This window comes from Cherax quadricarinatus, chromosome 44, assembly GCF_038502225.1.
Source record: "Cherax quadricarinatus isolate ZL_2023a chromosome 44, ASM3850222v1, whole genome shotgun sequence".
Lineage (NCBI taxonomy): Eukaryota > Metazoa > Arthropoda > Malacostraca > Decapoda > Parastacidae > Cherax > Cherax quadricarinatus.
The window spans coordinates 7,857,002-7,874,866 of NC_091335.1; the positions used below are offsets into that span (position 1 = coordinate 7,857,002).

Here is a 17,865-nt window from a genome sequence, read left to right on the forward strand (position 1 = left end):
TCTTTTCATATGCCAAAAACAAATCAAAAACCACTTTTAGTATAGGGCCCCTGCTCAGACAAGACGGATCCTACACAGACGACAACAAAGAAATAAGTGAGATACTGAAATTACAATATGACTGTTCAGCGAACCATTAACTAGTCTAAAGATAGACAATCCAAACAATTTTTTCATGAATGAGCCTCAAAGCCCTGCCAATGTATGCCAAATTTATGACATAACCCTAACTCTACTAGACTGAGAAAGCCATCGACGAGATGCCCATGCACTCAGCCCCCAGGCCCAGACTCGTGGAACTCGGTGTTCGTTAAGAACTGCAAGAAACCCCTCTCAAGGGCCCTAAGTATGCTATGGAGAAGGAGCTTAGATACAGGCGAGATTCCACAGTCATTAAAAACAACAGATATAGCCCCACTCCATAAAGGTGGCTGCAAAGCATTAGCTAAGAACTATATACCAATAGCTCTAACGTCCCATATCACAGAAATCTTTGAAAGAGTTCTTAGAAGCAGGACAGCAAACCACCTGGACTCCCAAAAATTGCACAACCCAGGGCAACATGGTTTCAGAGCAGGTCGCTCCTGCCTTTCGCAACTGCTAGACCACTGATATGGTCCTAGATGCACTGGAAAACAAACAGAATGCAGATGTAGTATACACAGATTTTGCAAAAGCCTTTGACAAGTGCGACCATGGTGTAATAACCCGCAAAATGCGAGCTAAAGGGATAATTGGCAAAGTAGGCAGATGGCTCTTCAACTTTCTAACCTATCGCACACAAAGAGTAGTGGTAAACAGTTAAATCAGATGCTGCCATAGTGAAGAGCTCTGTCCCACAAGGCACAGTACTCGCAATTTTCCTGTTCCTTATTCCCATATCAGACAGATATAAACCATAGCACTGTATCATCCTTTGCAGACGATACTAGGATCTGCAGGAGTGTGTCATCCATCGAGGACACGACGAAGCTTCAAGAAGATATAAACCAAGTTTTCCAATGGGCAACAGAGAACAATATGATGTTCAATGAAGACAAATTCCAACTACTCCGTTATGGAAAACTGGAGGAAATAATAACTAGGACTGAGTATACTACAAACTCCAATCACACAATAGAGCGGAAAAGTAATGTGAGGGACCTGGGTGTGGTAATGTCCGAAAACCTCACCTTCAAGGACCACAACAATGCCACTATCACATCTGCGAGGAAACTCGTAGGATTGATAATGAGAACATTCAAGACAAGTGATGCTAAGCCAATGATGATCCTTTTTAAATCACTTGTTCTCTCTAGGCTGGAATACTGATGTACATTAACATCCCCATTCAAGACAGGTGAAACTGCAGATCTAGAGAATGTGCAGAAAACCTTTACTGCACATATAAGTTCCATCAAACACCTTAACTACTGGGAGCGCCTGGAAGCACTTGACTTGTACTCACTAGAGCGCAGGCGAGAGAGATATAATCTACACCTGGAAGATTCTGGAGGGGCTGGTCCCTAATATGCACACAGAAATCACTCCATACGAAAGCAAAAAAAACTTGACAGGCGATGCAACATACCCCCAGTGAAAAGTAGGGGCGTCACTGGTACACTAAGAGAAAACGCAGTAAGTGTCCGGGGCCCAAGACTGTTCAACAGCCTCCCACCAGCAATAAGGAGCATTAAGGGAAGACCCCTGGTTGTCTTCAAGAGGGAGCTGGACAGATACCTGAAGACGGTGCCGGATCAGCCGGGCTGTGGTTCGTACGTTGGATTGCGTGCGGCCAGCAGTAACAGCCTCGTTGATCAGGCCCTGATCCACCGGGAGGCCTGGTCATGGACTGGGCAACGGGGGCGTTGATACCCGGTATACCCTCCAGGTAGACATTCAGTATACACACTCTCTTACTTTCCTTTGTGTGCCTTAATAGTTCTTAATCCTGTAATATTGCCTTTCCAGTCGATAAGGCCTGAGACCGGGCCGTGGAAAGATAATCCCCAGAGCCGGTAACAGATAGCACACGAAGTGAATATACACACATGGTGATTCATAGAATGAACACACTAGTGTGAACATTTAGGGTGAACAATGTGAGCATACTGAGTAAAGCTGTCTGTGGCAAATATCTTAAAAATTAATTAGCTTTCATGCTAGGTACAGGACCACAATACTTAGAAAGTTGTTAGGTAAGACTAATAAGCATAAACCATACCCCCGGCCGGGATTGAACCCGGGGTCATAGTCTCAAAACTCCAGCCCGTCGCGTTAGCGACTTTACGATTTCTTGAGTCACTAATAAGCATGTCTGTATCTCTACGAGATGCACAGACATACTGATGCTCCCTGCCTGCACTCCAAGGTGAGTAGCACAGCCCAGCTCATCAGAACTTGCTTCAAGAAACTTAAAATTCTTATCTAGTTATATACGATTTATGTGTTTGTGCATGGTTTGTGAGAGTTTATGTATTTGCTTTCTTAATATGAAGCATCATTGGCAGACGTATTAAAAATACCCATGAATCATTTATAATCTGACCAGTTCGCAGATGCTCTCACATTGCAAATAGCACATTGCCACGTATCTAAGGTGATATAGGAGCACTTTCCCATCCTCTGGCCCCTCCTCCCATGATAGCGCCCCACCTGCCCCAGGCTCTAGATTTTTTTTTCTTTAACTCTTACCCTCTACTGGTTGTTGTACCTTGTCGTTTTCATTTAAAACCAGCGGTACTGGTTCCGTGCAAATGACTTAGTCTATCGTTGACCAATGGGTCTGCAACTAACTATAATGAATGTTTCTCTATCGTGCCAGTATATTATGCTACCAAGTATGATCTTGGACATTAAAAAAATCCCTGCTGTGTAAGTGAAACGTTTTCTGATCAAAGTTTTCAATTATTGCTTTAATGTATCTGCAATTCCCATGCCCCATTATTTGCCCAGTTATCTGGCACACCTTAATTACCGTCCACTTTTATACTAATAATGCGTTTAAAGTTGTAAAAAAATATATGTATTCACCGAAGAAGAAGAGATAGATAATTATACATGGAAAGTACTTAAGAGCATTGTCCCAACTCTACACGCTACCATAACAATATACTGGGTGAGGGAGATGGGAGCAAGTACAAAATACGTAAACCTAATGCAAAGCAGGGATGACGTGGACACAATAAGGGAATACTATCAACGTCCGTGGTCCCAGATTATTCAACATCTTACCAGAAGGTATTACAAACACTGCTGGAACAAGTGTAAAAGTCTTCAAGAGGAAACTGGACACGTATCTTTACCAGGTGCCAGATTACCCAGGCTGTGATGGTTATGTGGGGCTGCGGGCCACCAGCAGCAACAGCCTGGTTGACCAGGATAGTACCAGACAAACCTCTGACTGTTTTCAAGAGTTAACTTGATAAGTTCCTCGTCACTTCCTGATGAGCAGGGTTGTGGTGCATACGTTGGACTGCATGCTGCCAGTACTAAAATTATGGTCGATGAGACCTGCAACAAGGTCTGGTCTGGGACTGGGCAGCTGGGGCGATGATTTATGGAATTGTCGTAAGTCACCTGATGGAGACGATGTGGGCAGATGCAAATTTAATTAAATATATCGTAAATTTAATTGACATATTCAGATAATTAGCTAATCTTGCCGACTACTGCTACTATGCTGTTCTCGGGCATTAATTGATATTTTACAATACACAGAGCCTTAGAGCCTATGTACATCACTGAATAAGTATTGCTTGAGTAAATTGTCATTTTGGACGTTGCTGACGAAAAATAATAATTTACTTAAGTTGTGCAGCACGTCTGAGCCAATCACTGCTTAGCATTGAGTCGTGTCATGCTTCTGGAGGAATGTAAACAAAACCCATATTTACCGATGGCGGAATAAGGTTAAGTTACGGTAGGTTATTTTAGGACCCTTCGAGAGAGAAAAAAAAAGTAAATTTTATTATGGCGAATGTAGACGCTCGTTAGCTTTGCATTCTCACTCTACATGTTAATAAGGCAAAGGATCAACAGTAATGACAGTGCAAAATATTTAAAGGGGTTCCTTTTCACATTTACGGCAGCACGGTAGTACATCCTTGGATGGTTGCTGTGTATCAGCCTTCTACTTTAAAGCATGTTCTTTCTTTATACTGTGGTATCTCTGCGTGCTGATATATATTTAAAACACGCAGAATTTCAGATCTGGAGAAGGAAAGAAAATCTTCACTGCTTAAATCAGCTCGAGCACCAAAATTATCGAGAACGCCTTAAGTCCCATGAACTGTACTCTCAAGAATGCAGGCTAAAATATATGTATATAAAATACACCTGCAAAAAAACTGGAATGACTGGCTTCAAATAAGCATACTTATATCTCTTGCTCAAAGCACGAGATTGTGCAATGTTTTCCCAGTGAAAAGCATGGATATTCTCAGGATATATGCTAAGAGATAACTCGAAGTGTAAAGGGTCCATGGCTTTTCAACGCCTTTCTTCAAATATATTGGGATTTACCAATAGATTCCTATCTTCGAGAGGGAAATATACAGACCAGGTAGACCATTCCTGAACAACCAGACTGTTGGATCTACGCTGATTTGCGTGCAGCTAATACCCACTGCCTTAACTGGCTGATTAGTCAACCACCAAGGGAACCGCTTGGCCACAGGTCGAGCTGACAGTAGAGGAAACTCCCAAGACTGGTCACAGGTGTGATATGCAGCCTTCACTGACATGAAAACTTGAATATATCGTGCAACCTGAAAGAACCTGTTACGTTTCCTCTCTGAATTTTTTAAGAAGCTTTAAGCGCCCTAAACCCCTAAAATTTATACTGTAGTACATTCTAGCTTGGATATATCACCTGTCTTGAAAAATACGAATACGGAGCGGGACGTACAAGTAGTCTGGTTGTGATGGTTATTAACTTTAGAGTCACAAAAGTAGCTGGTTTTGATAAGGCTAGTATATTGAAAGTTTATCATAGGTTAGTATTTTACGAGAGCCTTAAAGACAAAGATTCTTTATTTCCAATAACTGAAGGTTCCTAAGTGCAGTGTAATAAAGATACATTCTAAACCCGTGTATAAAATAAATAAGAGTTACCAGATATAATTTAAAACGATGTAGCATTGATTATTAAGGATCTGGAGGAAAAGAAAACTGTGTAAAAGATAGTCTGAGTGTTCTTGTCCTGCAGTAAATTGTGACTTGGCTTATTGTAAACAGGTTTACCTTATCTGAATTAGTGACGGACTGGCGGGCTGCACTGGGGTCTATTGGTAATATATACCACTTATGGATGATGGGAGTGTTGAAAAGTCTTGTTGCCCTTACACTTATTGATTTGTCTCCTAGTGTACTCGTTGCGTCCCTGCAATGCGTACAGTATTTTGTACCGTTTATAAAGCCTCTTTCCTCCGTAGTGATGTGATTTCGGTGTGAAGATTTGACACTAATCCCTCCAAAATTTTTCAAGTATAAATTATAATGTGTCATTCTTGCCTTCGTTCTTGGGTTAATTCGAATTAAACCTTCCTCTTTTTTTTCTTATCGGTGCTGTGTTGTAACTTGTGTGTTGTATCTTGCAGATGGGTGACGACGCAGCAGCAGCAGCTCGACGTGTCCAAGAGAGAGAGAATCTGCGACATATCATCCAGCAGTGGAACGCCAACAGACTCGACCTTTTTGAGATTTCCGAGCCAAATGAGGTATGTACTGCAAAATTTGTGTTTTAATGATAAAAACTTCATCCAGTTAATCTTTTGAATGCAGTAGCTCATAGTATTCATATACATAACATGCTGAACAATTCGCAAACATGCGAAATTTTTTACAAATATTATCTCTCATTCCACATCATTATTCGAACCTGCAAACTCGGCATCAAAGTACGCAGTATTATTGGGAGTCTGGCTGTGTGGTAAAGTACTACGTACTCTGATGCCGAGTTTGCAGGTTCGAATCCTGCTGTGGACTACCTGGTTACCTGGAGGTTATTTCGGGGATCAACGCCCCCGCGGCCCGGTCCATGACCAGGCCTCCCGATGGATCAGGGCCTGATCAACTAGGCTGTTACTGCTGGCCGCACGCAGTCCAACGTACGAGCCACAGCCCGGCTGATCCGGCACTGACTTTAGTTATCTGTCCAGCTCTCTCTTGAAGGCAGCCAGGGGCATATTGGCAATTCCCCTAATGCTTGATGGGAGGCTGTTGAACAGTTTTGGGCCCCGGACACTTATGGTGTTTTCCCTTAATGTACCAATGGCGCCCCTACTTTTTATTGGGGGCATTTTGCATCGCCTGCCCTAAGAATGTTTTTATACATAACATACTCGCGAGTCTGCGACAAGAAACAAACTGACAAATAATTTTAGCAAATAAACATATTACCATTTCATTGGTATTAAATGTTTTATTAAACCTCTTAGGGGTCCGTTAGTCTACAGCAGTATTTCTAACCGGGAGGTAACTGTAGCTTGTCCTCACTGAACATCCTATTATCCGAGGCACCTTGAAAGTCTTTATTTATATGTGCTTGAAGATTAGCTTTGCCTTCGGTGGACGACATTTCTGAGATATTCACCAGTAAAGGATATTGTGGTGCTATGAAATATTTATGCCCTTGTCCATGTTTGGTATGAGAATGAGAAACAGAAGTGACTGTGCCTTGAGAAAGAACAAAATGTCACATTACTTGCACGTGTCCGTTTACCTAACATAATGCTTGTAAAATGACATGCAGAGAACTTCTAATGTTCTTATCAAGTCAAGTCAAAATTCTAAATTATTAGGGAGTACCTAACATCCCTTTCAGTGTACTCACAGGATTGGCAGCGAGGATACATCATAATCTACTTGTTGAGAAAATACTGAAGGTTGGTTCCAAATCTGCACGTTAAAAGTACTGCATACGAGAGTGAGAGGCGCTGTAAACTAAACAAAATGCATCCAGTGAGGAGCAGAAGTGAAATAAGTACATTAAGTTGAGAATGCAGGGTCTAAAAGTTTTTAACACTCTTGCTAACAAGTTCTCAACTATATTCAGAAGGAAATTTGATATAATCCTTCGGATACTTCTTGATTAGCCAGACTGTGGTGCCTACGTCCAAGTGTGTAAGGAGCACTAACAGCCGCACTGGTCAAGTGACCAACCAGGCCTGGTCTGAGACGTAGCCTCACAGACGATGATACCCGGAAATGTCAAGGAGGAATCAACAGGCAAGTAGTTATTTCACAGACGAGGCAAGGAAAACACTGCAGGAGTTTCGGAGATTGCACAGGGACGGGTGAACTGCTCCATAATAATAATAATAATAATACTAGTATGTACCCTCCACTCCCATATCTTATCTCAAGCGGAATGTGACTGATTTCTTTATCGTTTTATCTCTGTCGCATTTACTTCAAGGAAGTTGGATCTGTATGATTATGTTACTTGACTGCTGCTTGACAGTTCGGAAACCTTCTAACATAAGTCATGTATGGGTGTTTATGTATCCTCTTAAATTTTGTTAGCGGTTTACGAAGGATGCTACTTACTTAATTTTGTATTATATTTACAGTGATGCTTAGCATCACTTGAAACCTAAAAGTCAATTATAAAAACGTGTGTGAAGGCATTGGAAAGGACCTCAGTTGAAGGGGTTAGAGAAATTTTGTACACGATCATTGTTAAAGTGCAACTTCCCTCCTCCATTGTATTTACTTACGGTAAAAACAAAAGAATGCCTATTGTGGATTTTAATATATGCGACAAAAATGCCTATTATGATAAACGTTCATGGTGGAAACAAGTGGTTGAAAGCAAATAACATACTGCAACCAGCCGGGGCTCGAACCCGAGTCATTTAGCCAGTTCTGAGGGGACGTTACCATTTTTTTTGTGTGTCAATATCGATACTCAACCAATACCATAAAAATCGGCTGAAACCCACCGATACCTATACTAACTGAACATCTAATATTTGAAGCATGGTGACGTAGTTGACTAAAGCCTCGAGAATTCAGCTAGCTTCCCTCCCTAACATATGCATATATATATACAGTACTGTACTTTCTTCCTCAATATTTTTCAACAACTCTGCCATGCACTTTGTTATTTTCACTAGACTTGTTTCCTTATAGTTTATGCACTTGCCCTTTTTTTCCCTTGTATGAAGAAACCATATATGCCTTGTCAATTCTCTGATGCTAAGTCTGTTTCTCTCTTTGATAGCTAGCTTTAAATTTGACAAGATGATTGCAGGTTTAAGTATTGCATATTTATCTCTACAAATATTCACTTCGTATTTACTCAAACAAGCGTTTAGATTACTGGGAACGCTTGAAATCCCTTCAACTGTATTCTTTGGAACGTAGGCGAGAAAGGTACATAATTTACATCTGGAAAATCCTTGAGTGTCTAGTCCCAAACCTGAATACTGAAATAACTCCATATGACAACCAACAAACCTCGGGCTATCTTCAAGAGGCAACTGGACAAGTACTTCATATCAGTGCCTGGCCAGCCGAGCTGTGGTTCGTACACTGAACTGCGTGCGGCCAGCAGTAACAGTGTGATTGATCAGGCCTTGATCCACCCTGTGGCCTGGTCTGGGACCAGGCCACATCTTGTCGGTATCACCATACCATTTCCTTATTTTCCAACATTGCCTGAGTTCAGATTTTTCTGTTGATTGGTCAGTCAGATTGTTCCTGCCAGCGGCCTGCAGGCCTAAATATCCATAGCAACCGGGCTACTCTGCCACATTTTGCAGGAATTGGCGCATTATACAACTGAGAGCTAATATGGCATTAGTGACAGGTGGCTCCACTGCCCGTCATTAACAATACTGAGAGGTTAGTCACCGTTAGTGGCGGCGTGGTAAGGTTTCTTTGGTACCCGGGGCTGGTTGTTGAAGTAGTTGTATGACTCTTTACCAGTAGTGAGATACAGGTGCAGGACTGGACGTGTTAGTTTCTCTCAAACCAGCCGGGCTACTAGCTGTCTTCGTATCCTCTATCAAGAGTTTGGATTTTACGAAACTAATTAAGCTACGAGGGTGGGTGTTTATCCTGACCCCCCTTTCCCTCCCGTGTGTGTGTGTGTGTGTGTGTGTGTTTATTTATTGCATCCACGAACGATCGGTTTTAAGAAAATAATACTACGACTAGCCGGAGATCGAACCCTCGATAATTTAGCACTCCTGCCGAGCCCGCTAGAATTCCGAGACGCCTTTGACCACAGAGCCATCAGTGGTACAAACATCAGGTGCCCAGTACCACTGGTCATGTCGCATGGGACATGTCCTCACTTCCCCTTCTCTCGGGTGGTCCGGTACCAAACCAAGGATGCTGGTGTAACCAGGCAGACTACTGGTGCTAGTAGTACACAGTCCAACATATACTACACAACCTGATTAGGAACCGGATAAACCCGTCAGGTTCTTTCTTGAAGACAGCTAATGAGGTGTCGGTGATTCCTTTTATACTGTATATGAAGGGGGAATGTTTTTTTTTTTTCTTAACCTTTACGCTTGCCGAGTTATCTTTTTACTTGTTGCACCCACTGCTTTACATTGGAAGTATTTTTCACCATTTGCCTCCATTTGTTGTGTAAACTGGACAATTCTTCCCTGACTTTCTGGTCTCCGGTATAACGCCTACAGTATTCTTGATCAGGGTTATAATATCGCTTGGATACATTCCAAAAAGGTGAGGTATACGAGGTGAATGTTTGCCATAATGATGAAGATAAAACTTCAGGAGGTAGGTTACTGAAAGTGAAGAGTTTTTACGAGGATAGTGAGGCTCAAGTTAGAGTATGTAGGAAAGAGGGAGATTATTTCCCAGTAAAAGTAGGCCTTAGACAAGGATGTGTGCTGTCACCGTGGTTCAATATATTTATAGATGGAGTGTAAGAGAAGTAAATGCGAGGGTCTTGGCAAGAGGTGTGGAGTTAAAAGATAAAGAATCACACATAAAGTGGGAGTTGTCACAGTTGCTCTTTGCTGATGACACTGTGCTCTTGGGTGATTCTGAAGAGAAGTTGCAGAGGTTGGTGGATGAATTTGGTAGGGTATGTAAAAGAAGAAAATTGAAAGTAAATACAGAAAAGAGTAAGGTTATGAGGATAAAAAGATTAGGTGATCAAAGATTGGATATCAGATTGGAGGGAGAGAGTATGGAGGAGGTGAATGTATTCAGATATTTGGGAGTGGACGTGTCAGCGGATGGGTCTATGAAAGATGAGGTGAATCATAGAATTGATGAGGGGAAAAGGGTGAGCGGTGCACTTAGGAGTCTGTGGAGACAAAGAACTTTGTCCTTGGAAGCAAAGAGGGGAATGTATGAGAGTATAGTTTTACCAACGCTCCTGTATGGGTGTGAAGCATGGGTAATGAATGTTACAGCGAGAAGGTTGGAGGCAGTGGGGATGTCATGTCTGAGGGCAATGTGTGGTGTGAATATAATGCAGAGAATTCGTAGTTTGGAAGTTAGGAGGAGGTGCGGGATTGCCAAAACTGTTGTCCAGAGGGTTGAGGAAGGGTTGCTGAGGTGGTTCGGACATGTAGAGAGAATGGAGCGAAACAGAATGACTTCAAGAGTGTATCAGTCTGTAGTGGAAGGAAGGCGGGGTAGGGGTCGGCCTAGGAAAGGTTGGAGGGAGGGGGTAAAGGAGGTTTTGTGTGCGAGGGACTTGGACTTCCAGCAGGCATGCGTGAGCGTGTTTGATAGGAGTGAATGGAGACAAATGGTTTTTAATACTTGACGTGCTGTTGGAGTGTGAGCAAAGTAACAATTATGAAGGGATTCAGGGAAACCGGCAGGCCGGACTTGAGTCATGGAGATGGGAAGTACAGTGCCTGCACTCTGAAGGAGGGGTGTTAATGTTGCAGTTTAAAAACTGTAGTGTAAAGCACCCTTCTGGCAAGACAGTGATGGAGTGAATGATGGTGAAAGTTTTTCTTTTTCGGGCCACCCTGCCTTGGTGGGAATCGGCCAGTGTGATAATAAAAAATAATAAAACTTCAAAGCAATACCTCCTTCATTATACCTGGAGTGTTCCAGGGGTCAACGCCCCCGCGGCCTGGTCCATGACCAGTAACGTAGTCCATAGTCCTTTTTTTTCTATGTTTTACAATATGGTAAAATATTTGAAAATGCAGTTCTGCAAACAGTGAGGTAATTGTTGTAACATGAAGTTGTCTGGCACATGATGGGAGTGCTGACTCCAGCTGTCCCACCATGCTGACTCCAGCTGTCCCACCATGCTCTCTTGATACCACGCTGACTCCAGCTGTCTCACCATGCTCTCTTGATACCACGCTGACTCCAGCTGTCCCACCATGCTGACTCCAGCTGTCCCACCATGCTCTCTTGATACCACACTGACTCCAGCTGTCCCACCATGCTGACTCCAGCTGTCCCACCATGCTCTCTTGATACCACGCTGACTCCAGCTGTCTCACCATGCTCTCTTGATACCACGCTGACTCCAGCTGTCCCACCATGCTGACTCCAGCTGTCCCACCATGCTCTCTTGAAAGCACGCTGACTCCAGCTGTCCCACCATGCTCTCTTGATACCACGCTGACTCCAGCTGTCTCACCATGCTCTCTTGATACCACGCTGACTCCAGCTGTCCCACCATGCTGACTCCAGCTGTCCCACCATGCTGACTCCAGCTGTCCCACCATGCTGACTCCAGCTGTCCCACCATGCTCTCTTGATACCACGCTGACTCCAGCTGTCCCACCATGCTGACTCCAGCTGTCCCACCATGCTGACTCCAGCTGTCCCACCATGCTCTCCTCATACCACGCTGACTCCAGCTGTCCCACCATGCTCTCCTCATACCACGCTGACTCCAGCTGTCCCACCATGCTCTCCTGATACCACGCTGACTCCAGCTGTCCCACCATGCTCTCCTCATACCACGCTGACTCCAGCTGTCCCACCATGCTCTCCTCATACCACGCTGACTCCAGCTGTCCCACCATGCTCTCCTGATACCACGCTGACTCCAGCTGTCCCACCATGCTCTCCTGATACCACGCTGACTCCAGCTGTCCCACCATGCTCTCCTCATACCACGCTGACTCCAGCTGTCCCACCATGCTCTCCTGATACCACGCTGACTCCAGCTGTCCCACCATGCTCTCCTCATCCCAAGCTGACTCCAGCTGTCCCACCATGCTCTCCTGATACCACGCTGACTCCAGCTGTCCCACCATGCTCTCCTGATACCACGCTGACTCCAGCTGTCCCACCATGCTCTCTTGATACCACGTTGACTCCAGCTGTCCCACCATGCTCTCCTCATACCACACTGACTCCAGCTGTCCCACCATGCTCTCCTCATACCACGCTGACTCCAGCTGTCCCACCATGCTCTCCTGATACCACGCTGACTCCAGCTGTCCCACCATGCTCTCCTGATACCACGCTGACTCCAGCTGTCCCACCATGCTCTCCTCATACCACGCTGACTCCAGCTGTCCCACCATGCTCTCCTGATACCACGCTGACTCCAACTGTCCCACCATGCTCTCCTCATACCACGCTGACTCCAGCTGTCCCGCCATGCTCTCCTCATACCACGCTGACTCCAGCTGTCCCACCATGCTCTCCTGATACCACGCTGACTCCAGCTGTCCCACCATGCTCTCCTCATACCACGCTGACTCCAGCTGTCCCACCATGCTCTCCTCATACCACGCTGACTCCAACTGTCCCACCATGCTCTCCTCATACTACGCTGACTCCAGCTGTCCCACCATGCTCTCCTCATACCACGCTGACTCCAGCTGTCCCACCATGCTCTCCTCATACCACGCTGACTCCAGCTGTCCCACCATGCTCTCCTCATACTACGCTGACTCCAGCTGTCCCACCATGCTCTCCTCATACCACACCTTATGTTTTCCAGATAGACTACCAGTAGCTGACATTACAACAATGTGTTAGATTAAATGACGGCTTTGGAAAAGTTTCTTCGGATATGTTGGTCAGTACGTGTAATGAACTGGCGAATCTCGTATGCCTTCAAGAGAGAACTGCTTGATAAGTTTCTAGACAGTTCCTGATCGCTGATTAAGAACTGACTCGTTGAATTGCCTCTTTCTAGATTCAACCACACAATTGGCCTAGTCTGGGACCGGGCCGTAGGGAAAAGAGCGGTAACCCCTAGAACAAACTCGAGTGTTAAAGAGACTGTAGCAGTTGTGGTAATATCAGGTAAACTACATGACTTATCTTGGTAAAAAACTGAGCTGCAGCATTGCCACTTTTCCATCTGCTCATACGGCTTCATGCCCACCTCCTCACTTATAGGCAACTGGACACCTGCCACCACGCTCACCATTTGGCACGCTTTACAATACTGATAATGTATGTCTCTAATGGTTCCCGTTACACCAGAAAATGATTAATTTTACAGTCGATAGCTGAGGGATACACACGGTGTGTAGCATAACGTGAGATTAGGGTAGTAAGTCTTACTTGACTGTGATTGATAAATCACGAAAGTACATAATTGGAATTTAATAACCATTCAGTATGATTATATTAAGACATCACTTGTTTATTGCAACAGGGTTGCAATAAACAAGTGATGTTGCAATAAATAATGCCAACGCTGATCTGAAAAGTGTCAACATACTACCAACACTGGACTGTAAGCAGTATAAAACAGCCTGAAGGAAGTTTCTGATAAGCTGGGTTGTGGCGTCTATGATGGATTATGTACTGCATGCATCACCAATCTGATCGATTATATATCAACTAGTAGGCCTCACCTGGAACGGGGCCGCGGGGTAAAGAGGGTGTTGACCCCCGGAATTAACAAGAGGTTGATAACAAGTAGGGTGGCATTATGCGGTACAGCACAACTACAGACGCCTTACAGAGAAAAGAAAGTTGACAGACAGTTAAGAGGAAGTCCTCAGTGTACGCCCAGAATTTCTCTATTGTTGCAGATTTTACTTGGTTATTTGCTTACATTTGTCGTGTTTTTATGTGATTTTTTAAAGGGCGGGACTTGCGACAAAAAATGAGAAAAGCTAAAGACAAATTGTGAAATGTGTAGATAAGTAACTACAATGAGATAAGTAACAACAATGTGCTTAGGGATGGAAACTGCCACAGGGTATGTAAGTCAGATGAATATACACAAATATAATGTACCGATAAATACGTCTCCCGAGAATAAAATTATTTTCTCAGAAATTTGGCATTGATATGCTCAGCGTGAGAATAAAACACTGAATCCACACATTCTAAGAACAATTAGTTAAAAAAAATGTGAAAGATTTGAAAGAGAAAGTGAACACGAATGTAAAGTCAAGAAGGTAAGATTTAAGACAGTGGTGAAGAGAAAATAAATAAAATAAAAATACAGCGCCATCAGAAAATGTAATAGCACAGACAAGAGGAAACACAACTAGAGGAAGTAAACAGTGGAAATTCAGGACAAAAGAAGGGGAAACATCAGCAGATGAGTGTCACAAACCACAGTATTTGTAAACACAGGAAATGGAAGACATCTTAAATGGTGTCAGAAAAAAAATATGTAAACAGACGAAAGGAATGTGCAGATATGGGGAAAGAGTGGAATTACCCATGCCAAAGACATGTATCAAATTTTAATAAAGGAAAAATGTCGCTTTGGAGAAAGGTGCAATTTCTACTAGTGTTGTGATCTAAAAACTCAGGGAGAGAATGTTGTAAATTATACAGTTCATATTTTCACTTAAAATATTAAAGCGTAAAGACTCCCGTTTTTTTATAGGCACGAAGATCAAGGAAAAATAAAGAACATTCTGGTGACGTGTTGGTCTTAAATCTAATTGTGGCTACTGTTGTCTCCCTGTCTGGTGACGTATTGAGAAGAAATTTATGGATTTTATGTGCATGGTTTTAAAAATAATAATAAAAAATATATATTGGATCTTAGACTGGAGGTCAGAAGAAAAGAGTCGGCAATTAGAGGTGACCTTATTACCTGCGGCGAGCTTCATGCTGGGGGTCAGAGGTCGACTAAGTAACAAGCTAATGACTCACTCCAGCTATTTTCCACTGCACTTTCCATTTAATGTGTTCCTTGTCTACCCGACTACTGTAGGAACTCTCACCCTTTCAAGTGGGTGACTTGGTGCTTGTGAAGGCCTCTTGATCCGGGAAATTGGAGCTGTCCTCTCCTTGGATCAAGCCTGATTGCCTCTCATTCCCCAGGCGTTATTTGACCTTCACTAGTTCAGTGCTTCCTCGTGAATATAATAGTGTAAGATCTCGTTCCCTCACGTTTTGTAGTGTAAAAAAAATGCACTGTCCATCTGCATAACTTTAGTTACTGGTCGTTCCTACGTTACACTGCATGCTTCTAACACGAATAGCTTGATTGATCAGGCTATCAGAGTTCTCTAGGATGGAATCAACTGTAGACAGGTGGGTAGATATTTCTCTGTAATAAGTTGGATAGTTTTTTTTTTTTACGATTATAGTGCGAGGATACAGTTTGTTATTGAGAGTATCAGTTTAATGTGAGGGTTCGTGTAACTGTTTGTTGCAACATTTACTTACGATATCACGTCTACAGTATTTAATTACCATATATTCTTTTTGTAAATTCCACTGGTTGTATTTCCGCCACCACTTACTGCATTCCATTGTTTTATTGTATGAATAAAAACTTTCTAGCATCCTTTCAGCACTTTTGTTTCCTCAGTTTGAAGCTGTGGCCTTTTGTTCTCCCGTGTGTGCGCGTGTGTATGCATGCAAGTGTGCGTGCTTGCGTGCAGTGGGATGATCATCCCGGTAGCCCAATCTCAGACCTTGTCTTCAGGATTGGAAAAGAAATATCACATTAACAATAATAGTTAAAACACACATACAGGAAAGGAAAGATTTATATTAAATGTACAGTTTACCTTGATGCCGGTGGGGGCTCCTAATTCAAGGAATGGGACTTGGTCTTCCCTTCCTTGGATGGAACTAGATTGCCTCACGTTCCTCAAGGCATTCCATGACCCTCTACGGTTGAGCTCTTCTCATGACTATGTTCATGCGACAGAAATCAAACAATCGTGTCAGGGCGTCATACTTTTATCATGTTTACTTTTCACACACAACATTATGGGAGCACCTCCCTAGGTGGTAGTTGTCTGCCAGTGTATTAGTGGCAGAACACGATGATTACGTTGCGAGGTATGTAACACTAAGACAGTAAAGCAGTACCGACATAACCACTCCAACCTTACGTCTTTCTTAGACATTGGTCTCGCAAATTATATATATTACCTAATAAAAACGACCTTTAAAATTAAATTTCTAAACAAATGATCATGTGCTGTGTTACTGGAGAACCCCTTCAGGGTGCACTGTGACCTGCACCTTGAGGGCGATATTTGATCCAGGAGCTTGTGGCTTGCCTCAGCTCGTATACCGCAAGGCTGGTGTATCTAGCACCTTGCACGCATAAACATTACCGCACCTACATTTCTGTTGAGCCCTGCTTAATTGGGGTACATTTTACAGTGATACTGTAAATTAATTTGATTGCAGACTCGGCAGTTTTCCAGGAAAGTAGGATGAGATAAAGAAGGAAACACTCATTGAAAGAATGTCTGTCTTGTTAGAAATGCGCTGCTCACAACCCCAGTGACCCCTCGGCACCACTACATCCCCATCTATCCTTCAGGGTGCAGGCACTGTACCTCCCACATCCAGAAAATGTTAAGTGAACCGACTTACCTGAATCCCTTCTTAGATGTTAACTTACTCAAACACGTTAAATAAAAAAAAAAGTTAAACTATGTTATGACATTGTCAGAAGGTGAGTGTACTGCCTGTGACTTGCTTGGGTGTTCAACTTGACTTGATTTATTGGTTATGGGGATCATAGCTCGATCTCAGACCAGGCCTCCAGGTTGATGGCCTGATCAGTTTGTGTGCGGCTTGCTACACGAATTCCGATTCAAGCGGCACAGGTCAGATGGTCAAGAACTGCTTGTAGGAGCTTTTCAGGTACCACGTTAAGTACGGGGGTCTGTTCGTAATCCGCCACACCTCCAACAACCAGATCACACTGGCTGTGATTAGATGTATGACCCACCTAGTCGCTAACAACTACGGTCTGGTTGAACAATCAGCAAGGAAGCCTAACCGTTAGGGTAGAAACTTCCCCTCGAAGTCGGTCACTGGTACTAATATCACAGATATCCCCTTGCATAGAGAAAAATATAGGGACAAGAAGGTAGTTTAGGCTGGTGAAACTCAACACCAAGTGAGTCCAAGGAGGTGAAACACTCACCAAGTGAGTCCAAAGAGGTGAAACACTCACCAAGTGAGTCCAAGGAGGTGAAACACTCACCAAGTGAGTCCAAGGAGGTGAAACACTCACCAAGTGAGTCCAAGGAGGTGAAACACTCACCAAGTGAGTCCAAGGAGGTGAAACGCTCACCAAGTGAGTCCAAGGAGGTGAAACACTCACCAAGTGAGTCCAAGGAGGTGAAACACTCACCAAGTGAGTCCAAGGAGGTGAAACACTCACCAAGTGAGTCCAAAGAGGTGAAACACTCACCAAGTGAGTCCAAGGAGGTGAAACACTCACCAAGTGAGTCCAAGGAGGTGAAACACTCACCAAGTGAGTCCAAAGAGGTGAAACACTCACCAAGTGAGTCCAAGGAGGTGAAACGCTCACCAAGTGAGTCCAAGGAGGTGAAACACTCACCAAGTGAGTCCAAGGAGGTGAAACACTCACCAAGTGAGTCCAAGGAGGTGAAACACTCACCAAGTGAGTCCAAGGAGGTGAAACGCTCACCAAGTGAGTCCAAGGAGGTGAAACGCTCACCAAGTGAGTCCAAGGAGGTGAAACACTCACCAAGTGAGTTTAGT

At 43.6% G+C, this 17,865-nt stretch overlaps 1 protein-coding gene across 1 annotated transcript in view; it reads left to right on the forward strand.

Moving 5' to 3' along the window:
* Positions 1–17,865, forward strand: part of LOC128697378 (afadin-like) — a 349,288-nt gene that overhangs the window by 8,109 nt on the left and 323,314 nt on the right. The window contains exon 2 of the mRNA XM_070094069.1: positions 5,580–5,699. Coding sequence (XP_069950170.1) covers positions 5,580–5,699 — 120 coding nt within the window. The remainder of the gene's footprint in view (positions 1–5,579; positions 5,700–17,865) is intronic.